At 42.5% G+C, this 21378-nt stretch overlaps 2 protein-coding genes across 2 annotated transcripts in view; one reads left to right on the top strand and one right to left on the bottom strand.

Moving 5' to 3' along the window:
* The window catches only part of IL23R (interleukin 23 receptor), a 64207-nt gene extending 51393 nt beyond the window's left edge, over positions 1-12814 (top strand). Inside the window, exons 8-11 of the mRNA XM_047788723.1 lie at positions 580-669; positions 4681-4786; positions 7343-7433; positions 11134-12814. Coding sequence (XP_047644679.1) covers positions 580-669; positions 4681-4786; positions 7343-7433; positions 11134-11787 — 941 coding nt within the window. The 3' untranslated portion in view covers positions 11788-12814. The remainder of the gene's footprint in view (positions 1-579; positions 670-4680; positions 4787-7342; positions 7434-11133) is intronic.
* Positions 1-21378, bottom strand: part of C8H1orf141 (chromosome 8 C1orf141 homolog) — a 185593-nt gene that overhangs the window by 155934 nt on the left and 8281 nt on the right. The window lies entirely within an intron of this gene.

The raw sequence follows: 21378 nt of genomic DNA, 5'->3' as shown, positions 1-21378 counted from the left end.
ACAAACCCTACGTAGTTTTTATTGTCCTTTAAAAGTTTCTTCCTTTGGGCTTTACCCAATTTAATAAAAAGAAGAAAAGACATTATATACTATTTTTAAATAAAAATGCTAATGGGGGCATGGCTCACCCACTCAAAGGTTTTTGCTTTTACTTCATCTTTCAAGCCTATTAAAGACATTGGTTAATTTTATTTTTTATTTATTCATTTATTTATTTTGTCTTTTTGCCATTTCTTGGGCCGCTCCAGCGGCATATGGAAGTTCCCACGCTAGGGGTCGAAGCGGAGCTGTAGCCACCCGGCCTACACCAGGGCCACAGCAATGCGGGTTCCGAGCTGTGTCTGCAACCTACACCACAGCTCACAGCAACGCTGGATCGTTAACCCACTGGGCAAGGGCAGGGATCGAACCCGAAACCTCATGGTTCCTAGTCGGATTTGTTAACCACTGCGCCACGACAGGAGCTCCCAACATTGGTTTATTTTAATCATCTCCAAACAAGTGAAGAGACTCTTTTAGGAAATTAGGTAACCTGAGTGAAAAATGTAAGAAGTTGATGCTATTTTCTTTTTGTTTAAGTCCCCCAGGTCACAGTGAAATCATTCCAAAATGACGCTCAGAATTCTGGGCTTCCAGTTGCTTCCATCTTTAAAGGACACCTTACCTCTGGTAAGAAAGCACTGCTTAGGTTTGTGGGGTGGTCATTACTAATCATTCATTTGAATGCTCCATAGGAAAAATCATGTGTCAGGCCTAAGTTTCTTAGTGGCAAAATATGCCACATGCATTCCATTGGAAAATAATCAACAAATCTGCTTAAAATTGAATTTAAGGAGTGGTTTAGGTAGATTTTGCCAGCTTTTGCTCTGGATTAGATATATTTTCATTTCAATTGGTGCTAGGCCTCAAAATGTCCTTCTTAAAAACAACACAACAACAACAACAAAACATCATTTGAGTGTCTATTGCCAAAACTCAGCCTCTGTCCACTGGTGCTGAAGAGAAATGCAGGGAGACAGGAGTTCCTGTTGGGGTTGAGCAGAAACAAATCTGACTAGTATCCGTGAGGATGCAGGTTCGATCCCTGGCCTCACTCAGTGGGTTAAGGATCTGGCATTGCCTTGAGCTATGGTGTAGGTTGCAGACACGGCTCGGATCCTGAGTTGCCATGACTGTGGTGTAGGCCAGTGGCTACAGCTCCGATTGGTTCTGGGAAAGGTTCTGGTGGTCCTCCTCCTTTCTGGAATGAAGAATGCTTCATAACACTTTTCATTTGTTGGGGGTTTGGCTCCACAGAAGAACTCAAAGGTATTGTTATGTATAAACTTCGAGGAGGAACCAGGACCCTGCCCCAAGGCTGCACTACTGTTTCCTGACTGCTCCCCCTGGTCTCCGCACCCCACTCCTCCCCTGCTTTGCAACTGTTTGAACATGGAGGCTGAAGCTTATTCCCTAAAAACAAGAAATGGGGGGCACAGAAAGGCTTGTGTGCTCAGGAGTCCCACATGGTCCTGCTTGGTTTCATGTCTACCATGTACCAGGAGTTTCATATATACCATCTTTTTCAATCTTCAAAATTTTTATCCATCTTCAAAACAACCAGGTGAGATAAGTGTTATATACACTCATATCTGTTTCACAGATAGGAAAATGGAAGCCCAGAGAGGTTGAGGAACCTGTTCAGACCTTGTTTTTCAAATCCGAAAGTCTGTGCTCTCTTATACAAGCCAGCTGCCATTTTATTTGTTACTATGATTCAGTATTTTCCATTGATAAGCATACATAAATATTTGAGGCATAAAAATATATTAGATCAGATTGTACAATGGGCAAATATAGCTCTAAACAAAAATTTCAAATCGAAAAACTTTAGATATAACTATTTCAACACTGACCATGGGTAGAAAATGCGGCAGGAATAGTATAAAAACTATGGAGTTCCTGTCGTGGTGCAGTGGTTAACGAATCTGACTAGGAACCATGAGGTTGCGGGTTCGGTCCTTGCCCTTGCTCAGTGGGTTAAGGATCCGGCGTTGCCGTGAGCTGTGGTGTAGGTTGCAGACGCGGCTCGGATCCCGCGTTGCTGTGGCTCTGGCGTAGGCCGGTGCCTGCAGCTCCGCTTTGACCCCTAGCCTGGGAACCTCCATATGCTGCGGGAGCAGCCCAAGAAATAGCAAAAAGACAAAAAAAAAATTTTTTCAAAAAAAAAAAACTTTTACAGGTGATATTGGTATTCTGAGGACTTTTGTTTATTCAAAAAAATATTCTAACAATGGAATACTACTCAGCCCTAAAAAAGAACAAAATAATGCTATTTGCAGCAACATGGATGCAACTAGAGGTTACCACACTAAGTGAAATAAGTCAGAAAGCGAAAGACAATTACCATATGATGTCAGTTATACGTAGAATCTAAAGTATGGTACAAAGCGAACCTACCTACAAAACAAACTCACAGACATAGAGAACAGACTTGTGCTTGCCAAGGTGCGGGGGAGGGAGAGGGATGGACTGGGAGTTTGGGGTTAGTAGATGCAAACTATTACATTTAGAATGGACAAACAACAAGGTCCTACTGCCTAGCACAGGGAACTGGAACTATATCCAGTCTCCCAGGACAGATCTCGATGGAAAAGAATATTAAAAAGAATGTGTGTGTGTGTGTGTAACTGAGTCACTTTACTGTACAGCAGAAATTAGCACAACACTGTAAATCAACTATATTTTAATTTTTTTAAATTCAACAATATTCTATGTGCTAGGCACTATTCTGAGTATTGGGTAATCAGCAGTGAAAAAAATGAATGAAGCCCCTGTCCTCATGGAGCTTCCATTCCAGATAGACACGGGTGTGGGTGGGGCAAACAACAAACAAGAAGAGAAAAGCACGGTGATAGTAAGTATTATAAACATGAGCAATGTAAGAGGGCTCTGAATTTGTATTATGTGAATCAATTATGAGCCAAGTGCTTAGGTTCAGGTCAGGTGCCTGATTACAGATGCCCGCACAGACCTTACACCTTGATATTTCCGTGGGAATTGTGGAAGCTAGGAACTCATGGCTGCTCTGTTAGAAAGGTATTATTATCTCTATATCATGGAAGAGGAAACTTGAGCTTCAGCAAGTTCATTATTATGCTCTGAGCTTCCAGAGCTGATAGGCGGCACATCTAATTCGAACCCGTTATCTCAGGTATGCTCTCAATCACTCTGTTCTCTTCCTGCACTCCTTTACCTGGCCCCACATTAGCTTGGGGACTCTCCAAGAATCTTTAATGGCCAAGAGCATGTGGCAGCCACTACCTCCAGTTAGTGTATTTAAAACTCTCAGCAATAGTATTTTAGTCCTAAGAAAACACTAATTCCATATCCCACTGAGACTTTGGAGTGAAATAAACCATACTGGCTCCCGCCCACCAGTTGGCCTTAGAAGAGGGGCTGGGAGTTCCCGTCGTGGCGCAGTGGTTAACGAATCCAACTAGGAACCATGAGGATGCAGGTTCGATCCCTGGCCTTGCTCAGTGGGTTAAGGATCTGGCGTTGCCGTGAGCTATGGTGTAGGTCACAGACGCGGCTCGGATCCTGCGTTGCTGTGGCTCTGGTGTAGGCCGGTGGCTACAGCTCCAATTCGACCCTTAGCCTGGGAACCTCCATATGCTGTAGGAAGCGGCTCTAGAAAAGGCAAAAAGACCAAAAAAAAAAAAAAGAAGAAGAAGAAGAGGAAGAGGGGTTGGATAACCTGAGACCCCCAAGTGTAGAGTAGGTACAGCAAGTAAATAACTAGATCAGGGCCAATACCATGCCTGAAACATGGTAAGTATTTGATAAGCACTTGCTAAGGCAGAAAAAAGGAGGAAGAAGGATGGAAGGGGCCAATACCCCGCATGGCTCAGCACCACCCCCAGTGTGATAAGTCATATCTCAGTAATATTCTACATTTGAATGGAAGGTTTTTCATCTACTAGGAAGAAAGTGGGATAAGCCTTGTAGCTAACACATATTCTATATAATATATAACACATGTTATATTAATTATTTAAAGATTTCAGGTGATTAATTCCACTGCAAAATTAAACAAACAAAAAAAAGCATTGTTGTTAAAATGTCAGTGCAAGATATATGGCAGTGGATTTCTCATATATAATTCTAAGTAGAGTGAATATCCTTTTTCAGCAAGAAAAAATTCATGAACAACAAATTTTGAAGAATGGTGACGAGTTGTACATAACTCCTGTCGTGTGCAAAATACTTTTTTAAAAAACCCACAAACCTCAGTTGTGATTGTGGCCAGCTTTAGACTCTGTTGCAAGCAACTGGGAATTCTCACTTGTGTCAGAAAAACCAAATGAGGTGGTTCATCACTAAGCCTTTTTTTTAATATAAAACATGCAAACACAAGCTCAGAAAAGTGTCTGATGCTGACCACATTTGCCAGAGACGCAATTCTAGAAACCCACCGACATCAGACACATGCAGCCCGATTTTCTCAAACATAAGGTCTTGTCGTGCAGTTTGGAAGGACAGTCACGTGACAGCCCAAGGTAAAGGTTGATTTTATTTTCCCCTTCCTTGTTTCCTTTGCAATCAGTGACCTTCATTTGGAACAGAGTAGAGAGAACAATGATTCTGGCATCACATGGACACACGTGCTTAGCTAAAATTATTTTTCTTTCCTTTCAGACAACAGGCAACAAGACATTGGCCTTTTATTGGGAATGGTCTTCTTTGCCGTTTTGTTGTCAATTCTTTCTTTGATTGGGATATTTAACAGATCGCTCCGAACGGGGTAGGTTTTCGTAGAATTTGTTTTCTGATATAGACCATCTACTTGTACCATCAAAATGTAGTCAACTCAGTGATTTACCAGAGGAGAAAAAAAAAAATCCATCAAAATTTTTCTTGAGAGAAAGAAAAAACAAAAGGAACCGTTCGTGTTTAAGGAGTACCCACTCATGCCAAACTCTTTATAAATGTCATTCATTTAATCCCTGAAAGGACCCTGCCAGAAAAGCTCAATGGCTTGTTTTACAGATGGCTTACACAGGCTTAGAGAGGTTAAGTGGTCAGCCCAAGGTCCCCAAACACTAAGCCAGGAGTCCCGAGGCAGCTGATATTATCTCTGTGTTCTCTCTTTCCCCAGGCAGCCTTTTCATTGTGCCCTGACATCCATTTCCAGTGCCCGGATTCTTCACAGGGGTTAAAGTCATAGCCTGCCTCAAGTTCTACCCAAATAAATCCCCTGAATCGGTGTCAGGAGAAGCACAGCAATGTCTGAATTCATCACTTTAATACCAGTTGTGTTAGGGTTCAAATTCAGCCCCAATGCCCTTCTCCTCGGCCTCCTTCAATCAATTTTTTCCCCACAATATATTAGTGAAGATCAATGCCTAGTTATTAAAAAATGAGACTTTGAGGGAAGCCGTGCCTTTGATTCCCTAAATTGTACTAGATGCACTGAGTGCTTCTAATCTATTAATAGAGTTGTTTGATGTGGCAGTCTTCTAGTGCATCCAATGACACACAGAGTTTAACACGTGTTCTTGGCCTAGTTGGCACTGAGTTTCTATTTCTTGCCATCACTTGCTTCATGAGTTAAGTGAATTTCTTTCTTTGAAATGCATCATCAAAATTCAGGAGAAGGCTGTAGAATGAGCAATTCTAAATATACAGTACACTAGTGATTTTTTTTTATTTACATAGGCTTTTTCCTCAGAACTTAAGGATTTAAATTACGTATTAATAAACATAGCATTGGTACCCTTGTGAGGTGGGCAAATTAATATGAAACTTTATTTTAGGTTGTTTTAAAATATACTTGATTATAAAGCCCTTTGAGACATCTTAATGTGCAAATATGTAGCACATAAGAATATTAATATGTGGCATTATCCAAAGATGTCCTATTTAGTGTGACATTTTAAATAATATTAAGATTATTACTGAGTATAACCTAAAGATTCACTTCCTACTGGTAATGACAAAAAGATTTTAAAACATTCTTTGCTGATTTAATTATTTTTTAAAGAAAGACAGTTCAAGAGGTGCTTCCAATATAAATATCTTACATATAAATGGAGTTGTTTACTATATCTATACATTATTCATAAAAGCCATTATTTCAGAAACAGAACTGAAAATCAGATGGCAAACATTTTTAAGTATAATAAAACCCAGAGTGGGTATACATGTATATGGATATGTATATATATTATATTATCCATAATATATATACACGTGCATATATAATACAGATTTTTTTCCTCACTGAATAAATGAGCATGCTGTATAAAATCTTTTCTGTAATAGCATGAATTTACTAATTTAGTCTAATGTTAAGTACATGAAGTGTGAATGAGTAAATAAGCAGGACAGTTAAACATCGTATAAACATGTGAAAAGAGAAATTATTTTTACCCTACAGTTCAGGGTCAAATTGGACTAGCAAAATCCATGTAGCCATCTTGGTTGCTACTTAAGAAAGGTTCCTAGAGAAGCTGCATGAACAGATAAAGGAGTTTGATCTGTTTGGTACCTTGTTAACATGTAATAATGTACCAGACATCAGTGGAATCTCTTCTAAATTCCTGGTGCAACCTCTTTGCTCAATTCTTACCTAAATGTAGAAAGTGCTTTCCACTCAATTCTTACCTAAATGTAGAAAGTGCTTGGTGCCAAGGGGTAGCTTAGGAGGAGAAGTGGGGTGCTCACGGTCTCTCCCTCTTCTTCCCATCACCCCACCCCAGTGATCCTTGATAAGCACAGAGCCTAAGTAAAAATCAGTGTTCCCATCATGCCACACAACTGCCAGGTAACTTCCCCAGCCTCCTACTCCAACTACCTAGGAAGTCCGAACCTTTCACTATCATTTCAACTTTCTTTAGAATCATACCAATTAGAAGAGCCCAAATATTATAGTTTTATTACATGATACTCTCTTCCTTAATATTCCTCTGTGGTTATGGTCACCTTGGAAAGTTTTACAAAATACCTCTTAAGTTTTCCAAACTTTTCCACATGGATACCTCATGCTTACAATGGTTGTCACACTTAACATGTGCACAGTTTCACTTCCTGGGTTGTTCTCCCACTTATCTTGAATCTAGTGTGAGTGTTTTGGAATGTTCTGGCTCATTAGAGAGAGACAGAGCAACAGAGAAGGAAATGTGAAGACACTGAGTCAACTTCTCGCATAACTTTTTAAAGTCAGAGATGGAAATCTTAGCTCCTGCATCACAAAGTTTTTTATGCTACATTCCATTCTAGTAGATTTCCTAATCTCCTCAATTGCCTGCACCAATCCTCAAGTAAGATGTTTATTCTAATGTGTCATTTCTGTTTTCAGAATTAAAAGAAGACTCTTATTGCTAATACCAAAGTGGCTTTATGAAGACATTCCTAATATGGAGAACAGTCATGTTGTGAAAATGCTACAGGTAACCAAACACCATCAAATATAAATTAAATGGCCGCTGAGCCCAAGAGTGCAGCCCAATAATTAGAGTGGAATTTCCATTCGAATAAATGTATGCCTGTTTGTATAACTGCATAAATAAATGTACATAGAAATAAAATTATACATATTTCAAATCATACTTAAGAGAGATGAGAGAATGGAGTTAGGAGAAGAAAAGAGAGGTGGAAAAAAAAAAAGCTATTCAGAAGAGAAAAGTGAAGTGGAAGATTGAGATCCAGGTGCCAGGTCACTTGGTGGCCAAGCAATTGGTAGACGTAGGGACAAAAGGAAGCAGCCAAGAAAACTCAGTAGGGAGTTCCCATCGTGGCTCAGTGGGAACAAATCTGACTGGCATCCATGAGGATGCAGGTTTGATCCCTGGCCTTGCTCAGTGGCTTGGGGATCCAGCGTTGCCATGAGCTGTGGTGTAGGTTGCAGACATGGCTTGGATCTGGCAGTGCTGCGGCTGTGGCATGGGCCAGCAGCTACAGCTCCGACTGGACCCCTAGCCTGCGAGCCTCCATGTGCCACAGAAGCGGCCCTTAAAAAAAAAAAAAAAAGCTAAAGGAAATCTTAGTAGAATGAGCCTCAGAGAGACAAAGGGACTTCTGATTTACCCGAGACTGGAGAAGCAGGTGGGCACTGCCTAACTCCTGAGCCACAGTAGAATTCAAGAAGATAAACGAGAGGTGTCTGCAGCAGGGGGTGTCACCAGGGGTAGGCCAGTTCCAGTTCAGCAAAGAATAGGGGGGTGCTCTGACTCTGAGGCTGTTGGCGGCTTGCTGGTTATGGAGGAGCTGCTGCTGATTATGGAGGAGGGGAAGGAATCTGCTATATGTGCTCCTCTACTTTCTGGCACAAAACCCAGTTGATGGGACAGACACATCCTCCAAGCATTGCAATGCGGCGATGTAGTACACAACAGAAATGAGACCAAACATGATGACAGCATATAGGAAACATATTGAAAGATGGAAGGAGTTGCTCAGGAGATCCAGCAGACATGCAAAATAGAAAGGACATCATGAGCACAGGCACAGAGGGGAGAAGAGCATGTTGGGTGCTGCTTTATTGAAGCACCTGATGTGAGGTGTGGCTGGAATAATGCTGGAAGGCAGAGTGGGATCAGGTCACAGAAGGCCTTGTCATGGAACTCAGTCACTAGTTTTCAAACAGTCAAAAAAAAAAAAAATATATATATATATTTAGCATGGGTACCCTTTGTTCAAAAGATATGAGGAAGACAAATATTCGTAAGACAAATAAAAGTGGTTCTCTTTGGAGATCTAGTGAGCCGGCTAATCAACCACTTCCCTAGCCCTGGATCAATCCCTGAGGCCACAGTTCTCAGTCTCAGTGGCATATCAGAATCCTGACTCCCAGGCCACAACCCAGGATCTCTGGGAGAGGTAGTGCAGGAGGAGATCTAGACATTAGCAGTTTCCCAAGCTTCCCAAGTGATTCCCCGACACAGCCAATGTTGGGAACACTGTTGAGGGGTTAAATATTATTGCTAAAGAGAACAAGGTGTCAGTGAGGAGTTTCGGTTATCATAGGCCTGGTCCTAGGAAAGAGGTAGAATGAGAGCATCAGTGAAATGAGCATCATGATGTTTGGGCAAAGTGTCAAGAAGCAAGGACCCTCCGTGCTGACTGTGTAGAAAGTCTGTAACATAGAGCCTGGAATGCATCTGCGGGATGTGACAAGGAGTTGGTGTCCAGGTGTTCAGTCCCATCCAGGTGTTCAGTAGGAAGCAAAGGGAAGGGTAGGAAGTGGGGACTGAGCGTGGAAATATCTTTTGATGATGATGGACTAGAAGGGAAATAAAGAAAGGGGCTCTGCTGCCACCATGGTCAAATCCTGTCAATACTCGTGGAAGGAATGAATAACAGTAGCTCCAGAGCAGTATGGACACAGAAGTGTGTTTGTACTAAATTGGATGGGCTTGAGAAGGACTAGGTCAAGCAAGACTGTGAAGGGATGAGGCAGAAAGGTTCACCCAGAGCAGGAAGAAGGATTCTTGTCCCTGGCTACTTGAAGAACAGAAAGAGTGGAGATTTGGCTGATTTTGAAGGAGGTCGTGTTGCCTATGCCATGGAGGGGTAGCCCAGGGCAGATGAACCCACATACAGAAGGAAGTAATGGTTGACAACTGACTGAAGGGCAAGCATGTAGTCACCAAACCACAGCTAATAACTACTATGGTCTTTATATTCATTCCACTTAGTCATTCTGTCTTACTCCCCTACTAGTTATCCTAGGGAACTGGGGCCATTCTGCAGCTCTGAGAATTTCCCTTGACTTCACTGTGACCAGATCCTCTTCTTCCTTTCTTGTCCTCACTCTGGAACAGTCCCTTTGACTCTCCTGTGTCCTTTACCATGGTCTGACTGCTACCCTCTTCATGCAGCTGCCAGCCTGAAGAGGGGGAAACACCCCCTTCCTTCTGGTTTCCTACAGCATGTCTAGTTCTTCACCCATAACTATGCCCTTCCCAACCCAAACCTTGCCAGAGTCCTGGGGAGGCTGAGCCAAAGAAAATCTGAATGACACTTCATGCTGCTTTATTCAAGGTCTTCCTTCCTTCCCCTTCTGGGTCCTGGGATTAGAAGTGAGCCTTAGGGTTTCCTTCAGATGATGTTTTCTGCCCAAAGACTAAGCCGTGGCCTTCTAGTCAGCTCAGGGGTATTCTCTAACAGAACACCACAGAGTGGGTGGCCTCAAGGACCAACATTTCTTTCTCACAGTCCTGGAGGCTGGAAAGTCCAAGATCACCAGCAGATTTGGTTCCTGGTGAGAGCTCTTTTGCAGACAGCTGCCTTATTGCTGTATCCTCACATGGCAGGCAGAGATCAGCTCTCCTAGGTCTTTTCTTAGGAGAACACTAGTCCTCTTGATGAAGGCCCCACCCTCATGACCTGATTACCAGCCAAAGGCCCCACCTCCTATTACCGTCACCGTGGGGATTAGGGCTTCTTCACCTTATGAATTTTGAAGAGACTCAAACATTCTGACCATAACAGGGAGCTGTAACTTTATAACTGTGTTGGGTGGGAGTTATTTGCCTTGGGAAGCCAGCCATCATCAGCTGGAAGGCCTCCAGTCCTTTTCTTAACAGAAGAGTCATCAGGCTGTTATACAAATAAAAACTTTCTTCACTCACCCTCCTGACTGATTATCAGAGACATATCTGAATTGTGAATAGCCACACACCTTCAGAACCAGAGCACGAAGCATTTATCACAACCTCATTCTCAAATGGAAGCAAAATAGGATTCTCCACACAACCCCTCCAACATTCTTTATTTAAAGCTCTGTGTTAAGAAATATTCCAACACATTCCAAAATTTTAAAAGGCCCTGAAACAACACATAAGTTAATAGACATGAGAATTCTTTCTCTTTAAAATTTTTAAATCGAGACATGTGCATAAAGCATGGATTATTTTTTTATTATTCCTTTCCTTCAGTCTCTCCTGGGAGAATTTAACAAACACTTGGAATGGAGCAGGATAACGAAAGACAAAAGGAGGAAATCATATGAGAGGAGAAACAATATAAAAAAAAAGTGAAGGGGAAAGGAAAGTTGAGGGAATGCAGACAATTCTAGTCCAACTCGATTATCCAGTTGGCCCCCTTTAAATGTCTTTTGTAAAATAAAACAATGTCTTTCCTTCCTAGGAAAAGAGTGAATTTATGAGTAATAATTCCAGTGAACAGGTCCTATATGTTGACCCGGTGATTACAGAGATAGAAATCTTTCTCCCAGAAGAAAAACCCATGGGCTACAAGAAGGAAAAGAATACAGGATCCCTAGAGACAAGAAACAGCCTGCAAACATCACTACTCTCCAACACTACAGTTGTGTATATTCCTGATCTCAACACTGGGTATAAACCCCAGATTTCAAATTTTCTCACTGGGGGAAACCATCTCAGCAGTAATGATGAAACGGCTTCCTCAACTTTGGAACCACCAGCTGATGCCTTAAACCTGGGCAAGAATGCCAGGTTTAAAAAATATCCTCATTTTGCCTTTTCTGTCTCAAGTATGACTTCGCTAAGCAACACACTATTTCTTGAAGAATTAAGCCTCATTTTAAATCAAGGAGAATGCAGTCCTACAGACTTGCAAAACTCAATAGAGGGGGAAACCACTGTACAGCTTCTAGAAAATGCGTCACCAAATGAAACTATCCCAGAACAGACTCTGCTGCCCGACGAATTTGTCTCCTGCTTGGGGAGAATGAACACAGAGTTGCCATCTATTAATTCTTATTTTCCACAAAATATTTTGGAAAGTCACTTCAATAGGATTTCTCTATTAGAGAAGTAGAGCTGTGTAGTCAAAATTAATGTGGGAAATCATCGGCCTTGCAATCTGAAGATGGATTTCTTCCTCAACACATATTTAATTCTGCCCTCTTTTTCAAAATTAGAGAATTAATATCCAAAGCTGGAACTTACTTCATGGCCAAAAAGCAGCAGCAATATTAGAGATGCCTTGTATATTTTAAAAAATGTCTTTTTTTTTTTTTTTTTTAACAGCTGTACCTGTGACATGTGGAAGTTCCCAGACTGGGGGCTGAATTGGAGCTGCAGCTGAGGCCCATGCCACAGCCTTGGCAATACCAGATCCAAGCCACATGTGACCTACGCCCACAGCTTGAGGCACTGCTGGATCCTTAACCCACTGAGCAAGGCCAGGGATCGAACCTGCATCCTCATGAAGACTACCTCAGGTCCTTAATCCATGGAGCCACAATGGGAACTCCCAACTGTATCTTTTTTATTTTCCCTCATTGCAAAGCACAAACAGATCACTCTGTTGTATGAACAGTAAAGCAAAGTATATGGTAGTGAAAGAAATAATGAAAATCTTTAAAATCGAGTATTTGATTTTAATTCTTTAAAATTTAGTATTTGCTTGCAAGAGGAGAAACATGTTTAATTTTAATTGTATTGCTTAATATTCTCTTGAGTGGATAAAATATAGCCCACAAACAACAAAATAAGTAAGGGATAGAAACAAAGGAGCAATTAATTACGTTTGCTGTGTTGGTTTTTTTTCCTACTACTCCCTATTCAGGTGTTAAGGATTTGATCTTCCTTATTTTGGACTGAGAGCTGTAAAACAGCGATGTATGGAAATCATGAGATAGTTGCCTTCATTCCGGTTAAGAGTGATGATATTGTTTTCCTGAGGGGTTAGCTGTGTATTAATTATACCACAATAGATTTATTGAGGCAAAGGATGCAGGATCGACAAGCTGTAATTATTTCTGTTGATTAGATATATATCAGAAAATTATTGCTGGCATTCCTGTTGTGGCTCAGCAGTTAATGACCCTGACTAACATCCATGAGGATACAGATTCAATCCCTGGCCTCACTCAGCGGGTTAAGGAGCCGGCATTGCCATGAGCCTTGGTATAGGTTGAAGACGTGGCTCAGATCTGGCATGGCTGTGGCTGTGGCATAGGCTGGCGGCTACAGCTCTGATTCAACCCCTAGCCTGGGAACCTCCATACATTGCAGGTGCAGCCCCAAAAAGCAAAAAAAAAAAAAAGTTAAAACAGGTACTTTTCCAAATGTAGGATGGCAATACCTGCCACTGCCTCATATCCCATGTCTCCTGTGGACACCACTAACCCTTCACCACCTGCCTTTCTGCTGAGCCTTTCAGCGGCCCTCTGAATCCTCACAGCACAATGCTCATGATAGCCACAGTCAACAAGGGCACAATTGGGACAGGCAATGAACCCTACCTGCCATCTGATCCATACTGAAAGTGGGTAATCTTAAAAAAAAAAAAAGTGCACATTTTAAGCTGAGAAATGGTACCCAGCAGACGTCTCTATTATGATCAGTTTTTAAGGTCAAAGGGGAAAATTTTTCTAATGATCAGAACAATTTGCAAATTGAGAAGATTACCTATTGAATGTCTAACAGCTGTCAGCAATAATTTATATTCAGATTAAATAGTATAACTGTATTGGTTAATCAAAAATGGATCAGTGTTTGGCACCTGAGCAAGCTGTTTTGTTTTGTTCTGGGCTTGGGGGGAAAAAAACAAAAGCGGTTTTATTGTCATTAACTGTCCCCGTGAGGAGGATGACCGTACATCCTGGTTTATCCTGGTTTTTGTATGGCCAAGTATGGCCATTGTGCCCTTTCACTTTCAGAAACATCCCTCTGGATGATAAATCACTTGCTCACTCTATCTGCATAGTCTGTCTAATGTCCAACATATAACTTCTCACAATTCATCTTTTTGCATTGAAAGTCCTCTCTTTACATCATTTACTAAAGCCGTTCTGCTCCAAAATGAACATTACTACTCAGTGTAAAAAACATACCCCCTGCTGAGAAATTCTCTTCGATTATCCAGGAATGTGTATATATTTGTTGTACTTCACAAATTCTGAAGAGTATATTTTAAATCACTAATGAAATCCTAGTATTATTAAATATCTGGACTTGTAAATCATCATATGCCTTTGCTTTATTCTTTTTAAAAAAAAAATTTTTTTTTTGTCGTTTTCAGGGCTGCACCCACGGCATATGAAAGTTCCCAGGCTAGGGGTCGAATGAGAGCTGCAGCTGCTGGCTGATACCTCAGCCACAGCAACGCCAGATCCAAGTCATGCCTGCAACCGACACTGCGGCTTGCAGCAATGCTGGATCCTTAACCCACTGAGTAAGGCCACGGATTGAATCTGCATCCTCATGGACATTAGTCGGATTCTTAACACCCTGAGCCACAACGGGAACCCCCTGCCTTTGCTTTATTCTTATCCAAAGGGAGAACAAAATGAAGCAAAGAGGCAGGTAGTGTTTGAGATAGAAATTAAAAAAAAGGCCAAGATGAATCTTTGAGGTTTACCAATCTGATGGAGACATCTGTTAACAAGTGAAGAATACCTTCACAGTGTGTTTCAGTATAATTGTAACCAGCCTGATCAAAAAAGCTTTTGTCGAGCTGAAAGGGTTACAGCATGATTTGATCTTCTGTGTGTGCTTTCAATGCAGTCAGTGTCTCCTTTAGAACTTCTTGCCCCCCTGGAATGGGAAAGGGCAGCTTTCTCTCCCTATGGTTGCCATTCCCACACCCGTATCACCGTTCAGCACAGAGGAGACACTTCTGGTTCCATTTATAACGTTGGCCTTTGGTGGTCCAATGCATTGAAAATTGAGGCTCCACCTATAAGCAAAGCAACGTGTCTGCCATTGCCCCCCCTCAGGGAAAATTTCAAAGGCTTCTGCACAAGGCCAACTTGGCAAAAGGAAAGCGGTTTCTGTCTATGATTCTTTCATTCAATAAGCAGTCGGCTTTAGTGTTAAGTGCCCCTACTACGTGCAAGGCACTTCTGAGTGACATGGATGCTAATAAAACCAGCCACGTCCCTTCAGCCTTAGGGCTTATATTCCAGGGGCAAGAAGCAGATAACACATGGGACCAAATCATTGCCTTTCAAGGACTTACATTTTGGTGGGGAAGGGGGTGGGACAGGAGATGGAGAGACAGAAAAAAATAAAGAAGGAAAATGCCAGAAAATGAGTGCTGTGTGGAGAGGGAACATGGGACAGCGTAGAAGAGAGGGACTTGGTGGCCACTTTATGCTGGGTGTGAAACTGAGCAGGGCCCTGTGGGGCTCCTGGACACAAAAGCCCACGTCCCCGATTGCTTTTTAGGAAATAGGCCTCATTCAGCTTCCTTGACCTTGCCTGAGTTCAAACAGTTGCTAATCAGGGAAGGGAGGAGCAGTTGAGACACAATAGTGCAGCCTTGGGGCAGGGAGTTGGTTCCTCCTTAAGGAATATTCATAACAATACCTTTGAGTTCTTCTGGAGAACTAAAAGCTCCCAGAAATGGAAGATGTTAATGAATCATTCTTCATTTCAGAGAGAAGGAGACTCCCAGAACCTGTCCTGGGACCACTTAACACCAGCCTTGAAAAACAATGCAAGCTTGCACCTACCCTGATCCTTATCTGTGCCCTATTTTCCACTCCTAAACTATAAAACCACCTCCTATTCTCTCCCAAGGGTGGGGTAGTGGGGGCACTGTCTTTAGGGCCTTCCTTTGCCTGGCAAAGCAATAAAGCTATTTTTTTCTCCTTGACCCAAAACCTCAGTCTCCGCCTTCTTATTCAGCACCCGTGGACAGAGGCTGAGTTTCAGCCACCAGCGGACAGGGAAGGTTTCTTTCAGGAGGTGACAGTGACATGATAATCCGAACCCCAGGTCAGAGCCAGCAGGTGAGGATCAGAAGGGAGTGAGTCCCTTCTACGGAAGAATTCTCCAAGGCTAGTGTCTCTATGACTTTCCTTCCTGTACAAGTCGCCTCTGCCTCTAACCCCAGCCCCCTGCCACTTCTCCCTTCCTCAGCCAGAATTCTCCACAGCTTTAGGGAACAAATGTGTATCTCTTCGTCTTTGTCTCTAGCCCTTGGGCTCATTATTAACTTTCTCCGAGTCTCACAATCTTTTTAGGTTGCTACTTCCTAAATGAATGTGTCATGCTTATTGGTAATGGGTTAGGGAAGAGGAAGGAGAGAGAAAGAGAGAGAAAGCCCTTCAAGATAACATTGAGAAGGAAGAAAGGGAGAGAAATACACAGAAAGGATATGCAGTGACACTGAAGCAAAATGGAATGCCACGGTTCTGGAGAACACTGAAACTGATTAAGGGACATCCAATTTCCTCCTGTTCTCTTGGCCCCCACTGCCCTGTCCTTACATAGAAGCAATGCGGAGCACAACTTTAGGATATCCTGGGTGGGTGTGTGTGTGTGTGTTTTAACCAGAGTCAGAAATAATACTGGGGTACAACTTTAGGATATCCTGGGGTGTGTGTGTGGGGGTAGATGTGTATTTTCCTCTTAAAGATTCAGAATGTGTTTTAACCAGAGTCAGAAATAACACTGATGCTCTAAGAGGGCTTATGACTTTGAGCGTGCAGTTCTCGGGTAACACGGATGGCGTGGCCCTCTGGGTTTCTTCAAAAGGTATTTCCAGCTTCTTCTCTTCCCTTAGATTTTCAGTCATCCTTCCTTTGTCACAGAGGCAGCACATGAGTATGGCAGAGGGCAGAGGTTTTCAAAAATAAATTTTACCAACGGATCCTCTTTCTCCAATGACATCTGTTGCGGAAGCACCAAACAGAAACCAGGTGAAAGCGAACCTGTTGAAACACGATTGAAATCCATGCCTCGTCCCCAGAGCTGCCACTGAGGCAGCCCATCCTTCCACGCGGTAAAATAACTCAAGGCTGGGAAATCTTGATTCCACACCTGGCTGATTTGGGTCCGAGTCGAGCCTTGAGAAGCCTCTACCTCAGGATGGTACTAACCTCTCCATCTCAGCCACAAGACTGCTACCCAGGCAAAGGGCACCAGAACTCCCTCCATCCTCCCGACACTCTGAATGACTGGAAAAAAGATCTTTCTCCCAGAGACTGCTAATAGAGGCAGTACTCTAGGCAGTAATGACTTGTTTCTTTCCAATTACCTCATCATAAACGTCAGAGTTTTGTTCAAGTTTATGTTCTTTTTGTGATCACTAAGAATAAAATATTGTTGTGAACATAATTAGATTTTATAAACCCAAAGACTGCTGAATTGTGCTGCGGTTTATCTCTTTATGAAGTAATTATACCAATTATAGGAGGCGATGTTTTAATGGAAAACGTTATCCACTTGGCAGACACTATTGATTTAAAATAAAAGAAGTGATTAAAAACAATTTATGGATCTCTCTTGGGTAAAAGCATGAAACCAATATAAAATAATTGGATTCTGATTCATGGAGTGGATTGTGTACAACTTTCTCGGATGCTACAGTTAAGGCAGGATTGCAAGGAGCTCTAACGAAGGTTTGAGCTCTTTCCCACTGCTAAAATTACACCATTAAATCCCAATTCACGCTTCATGTTAGGACGCTCTTAGCCATTTTGCTCATTTCACTTTCCAACTTCATTTAGGATAAATACGCTGCACCTTTTATAGACAGAATTTCTTATCAATTTTCTGAATTTGTATTTCCTTTATGTTTCTGTTCAGGAAAGCAACTTATTAGCTAATTCTCATAATTAGCATTTAGTAACAAATTAAGAACTGATTCTTAAATGGTCCCTTTTTGTTTGGGGGTAGGAAGAGGCCTCTAGTTTAGCTTTATGAGAAAAAAATAACAATAACATATATATATATATATATATATATATATATATATATATATACACACCAAGTCAGTGTTGCAGAAATATGGTTCTTGAGATCATCGGTTCAAAAACTCAAGCAAAACAAAATGCTGTTTCTAACCATAAAGGCATACCTAAAATAGTGACTTTGTCAGAGCACAGGAAGGAAATCATAAATAGTCAAACACGGGAACCCAAGTGTGAGATACGGAAGTCAATAAACCTGTTTTCTTTCTGTTCACATCCTGCCTGAGAATATTATTAGACGTGAATAAGAATACAATAGTACTGCATATGTGTGTGCGTGTGTATAAAAGCTAAACAGTTATTCATGAAGAAAACTTTAAAAAATCTAAGCAACACCCATGTAAATGGAATGAGAAGCGATAGCCCCTCTTCCCATCCTTGCTTCCCATGTGTCATACTCACCATTAAAAAAAGAGACCCTCTGGGAGTTCCTGTTGTGGCTCAGCAGAGAGGAATCTGACTAGCATCCATGAGGACGCAGGTTCGATCCCTGGCCTCACTCAGTGGGTTAAAGATCTAGTGTTTGCCATGAGCTGTGGTGTAGGTCGCAGACACGGGTCAGATCCTGCATTGCTGTGGCTGAGGCATAGGCTGGTGGCTACGGCCCTGATTCAATCCCTAGCCTGGGAACCTCTATAGGCCGTGGGCGTGGGCCCTAAAAAGACAAGGAAAAGAAAAAAGAGAGAGAGAGACTCTCAACAAAACAGTGGTTTTCTTTCCAATTTTTTCTACCTAAATTGTTAACATATGGTGTTCCTGTTCTGTGACATGCTATTTTCACTTATCAATATATCTTGGAAATCTTCACATGCCATTATATTTAACCTTACCTTATTCCTTTAAACAGTTGTATAGTATCCCATAGAATACATGTGTTTAAAATATATTTACCTATTCTCCTGCTAACGGACATTTAGATTGTTTCCAATTTCTCACTAGCAGACCCATTCCTGTAAGGAATCCTTCTACATACATCTGTACACACAGATGAGAATTTGCGGTGAGGGACAGATGCTTAAATGGAGACGGCAAGAACGGGGACTGGGGTACCTGAGAGGAGAGGCAGGAAGTGCCACTAGACTTGTGCACTGAAGAGGAGATGGGAAACAGAGCACAAAAAGTTGAAGGCATGCCTTTTAGGTAGGGCCGGCTGTTCCTATCCACCTCATAAATAGCACCAGCCCTAAATTCTGATCACAGTCCTGCTGTTTTGGTTCAGCACTCAGGATTTCATAGTAAACATGCAAAATGTGATATGCATGGGATGGTATGACACTTTTTGCAACCTCTTCTCATCTGGTTGTAAACAAAGTTCAGCACTCACTTCAGTATTCAATGTATAAGATTTATTTTACCTTAGTTGCTAAAACTGAAAGTCACTTTTTTTTTTTTTGTATTTCTAGGGCCACACCTACAGCATATGGAGGTTCCCAGGTTAGGGGTCAAATCGGAGCTAGAGCTGCTGGCCTCTGCCACAGCCACAGCAACACTGGATCCGAGCTGTGTTTGCAACCTACATAGCAGCTCACAGCAACGCCAGATCCTTAACCCACTAAGCAAAGCCAGGGATCAAACATGCATCCTCATGGATACTAGTTGGGTTCTTAACCTGCTGAGCCACAATGTGAACTCCCTGAAAATCACTCGTATTTCATTAAATGAGGAGGTCAGGATTTTGAGAAGCTGCCAGTTGCTGAATGTTTGCAGGTTCATTTTTCCTTTTTCAGGTCATTGCACATTCCACCCAGTGTGCTCCTTCAGAGAGTCCATTAAATTGAATAGAGGCAGCATGTGTAGAACCTTACAAGGGACAGAAGGGAGCTCACTAAAGCCCAGAGTCATGCAGAAAAGCGATTCTAACGCAGCAAACCAACCAACCCAGAAACACAACAGAGGCTGGATTCAGCCTATCCTCGTAACTTTAATAAAATGATGATTTTTTTAAAGCATTTTTAAAAACTCTTATTTTCCCAATTTTGTCTTACTACGCAATGGACATCCTCGTTTCACAAAAACTTTACAGATATCATGCAGAATGACACACAGAACTGAGGTTGCAAATATGTGGACTATGCTTGCTTTTATTTCTATTTATTCCTTCAGGAACTTGGATGACAGCCAAACGATCAGGGTTTTGAATTTCAAAGCTCCCATGGGCCAAGGGTGTGACCTTGAGCATCCCCAGAGTTTCATGCTCTCTCTCCTTGTCCTGTTTTCTGGGACAGGGATCCCAGTCTTGGTGTACCTCGCAAAAGATCTGACTGCGCTGACCACTCTCTCCTACCTGACACACTCTCGTCACTTCACTCCCAGGACACACAAGCCCATGACCTCCTTCTCCGGCTTGTCCTGGCCCCTCTGTCACACTGGAGGCCCCACGGCTCAGGGGGTGATTCTCTTTGGGGGTCTCGTGCATTCTTGTGGTTTTAAGCACTATCTACATGTCATGAAAATGATCAGCCCGACCTCTACCCTCAACTCCAGACTCACACACTCAACTGTGGGTCTGACACGTCCACTGCACATCCTCCTGGCTTTTTCGACCCAAAACAAGAGCATTGCCCAAGACTTCTCACAAATGCCCCCATCTCGGTAGGCAGCTTGGACTTTTTTTCATTTGCTATTACTCCTCATATCTACTCTATCAGAAAACCCATCTGCCTTACCTTTAAAATATAGCCCGAAATCAAATCACTTCTTACGACCTCAACTCAACTCACCTAGTTCAAACCACCGGCATCCCTTGCCTGGGTTATTGCAAAAGTCTCCTAAGGTCCATCTTCAGCAGAGGAACTAGATTTAATTAGCTGATCCTGCTAAAACAATGTCTGTTCAAAACCTGTCGATGGCTTCAACAAAACAGCAGTGGTCCAAGTCACCACCATGAAGCCCTCCCTGGTGTACCTCTCTCTGTTCCCCTGGCCACCTAGTAAATACCTTGGGCCCTTTTTCTTGCTGTTCCGTTTTCCTGAAATGCTCTTTCCCAAGGCTGCTGCAGTGCTCACTAGCTCTACATTCAGGCCTTCCCTGGTCCCTCTACCTAAAATTGGAAACCCTGTAGTTCCCATCATGGTGCAGCGGAAAGGAATCTGAGGTTGTGGGTTCCATCCCTGGCCTTGCTCAGTGGGTTAAGGATCTGGCGTTGCCTCGAGCTGTGGTGTAGGTTGCAGATGCAGCTCAGATCTGGCGTTGCTGTGGCTGTGGCATAGGCCAGCAGCTGCAGCTCCGATTAAACCTCTAGCATGGGAACCTCCATATGCCACAGGTGCCGCCCTGGAAAAACAGAAGATAAAAAATAAATTTAAAAAAATAAAAAATAGGAGTTCCCGTCGTGGTGCAGTGGTTAACGAATCCGACTAGGAACCATGAGGTTGCGGGTTCGGTCCCTGCCCTTGCTCAGTGGGTTAACGATCCGGCGTTGCCGTGAGCTGTGGTGTAGGTTGCAGACGCAGCTCGGATCCCGAGTTGCTGTGGCTCTGGCGTAGGCTCGTGGCTGCAGCTCCGATTCAACCCCTAGCCTGGGAACCTCCATATGCTGCGGGAGCGGCCCAAGAAACAGCAACAACAACAACGACAAAAGACAAAAGACAAAAAGACAAAAAAAAAAAAAAATAAAAAAATAATAATTGGAAACCCGCCCCATACTTCCTCCTCTCCTCCCCTCCTTTCCTTTCTTTATTGTACTCACCACCATCTGAGAT

Source organism: Phacochoerus africanus, chromosome 8 (genome assembly GCF_016906955.1).
Source record: "Phacochoerus africanus isolate WHEZ1 chromosome 8, ROS_Pafr_v1, whole genome shotgun sequence".
Classification (NCBI taxonomy): Eukaryota; Metazoa; Chordata; class Mammalia; order Artiodactyla; family Suidae; genus Phacochoerus; species Phacochoerus africanus.
The sequence above is the reverse complement of the archived record's forward strand: the minus strand, read 5'-3'. Positions and strand labels throughout refer to the sequence as shown.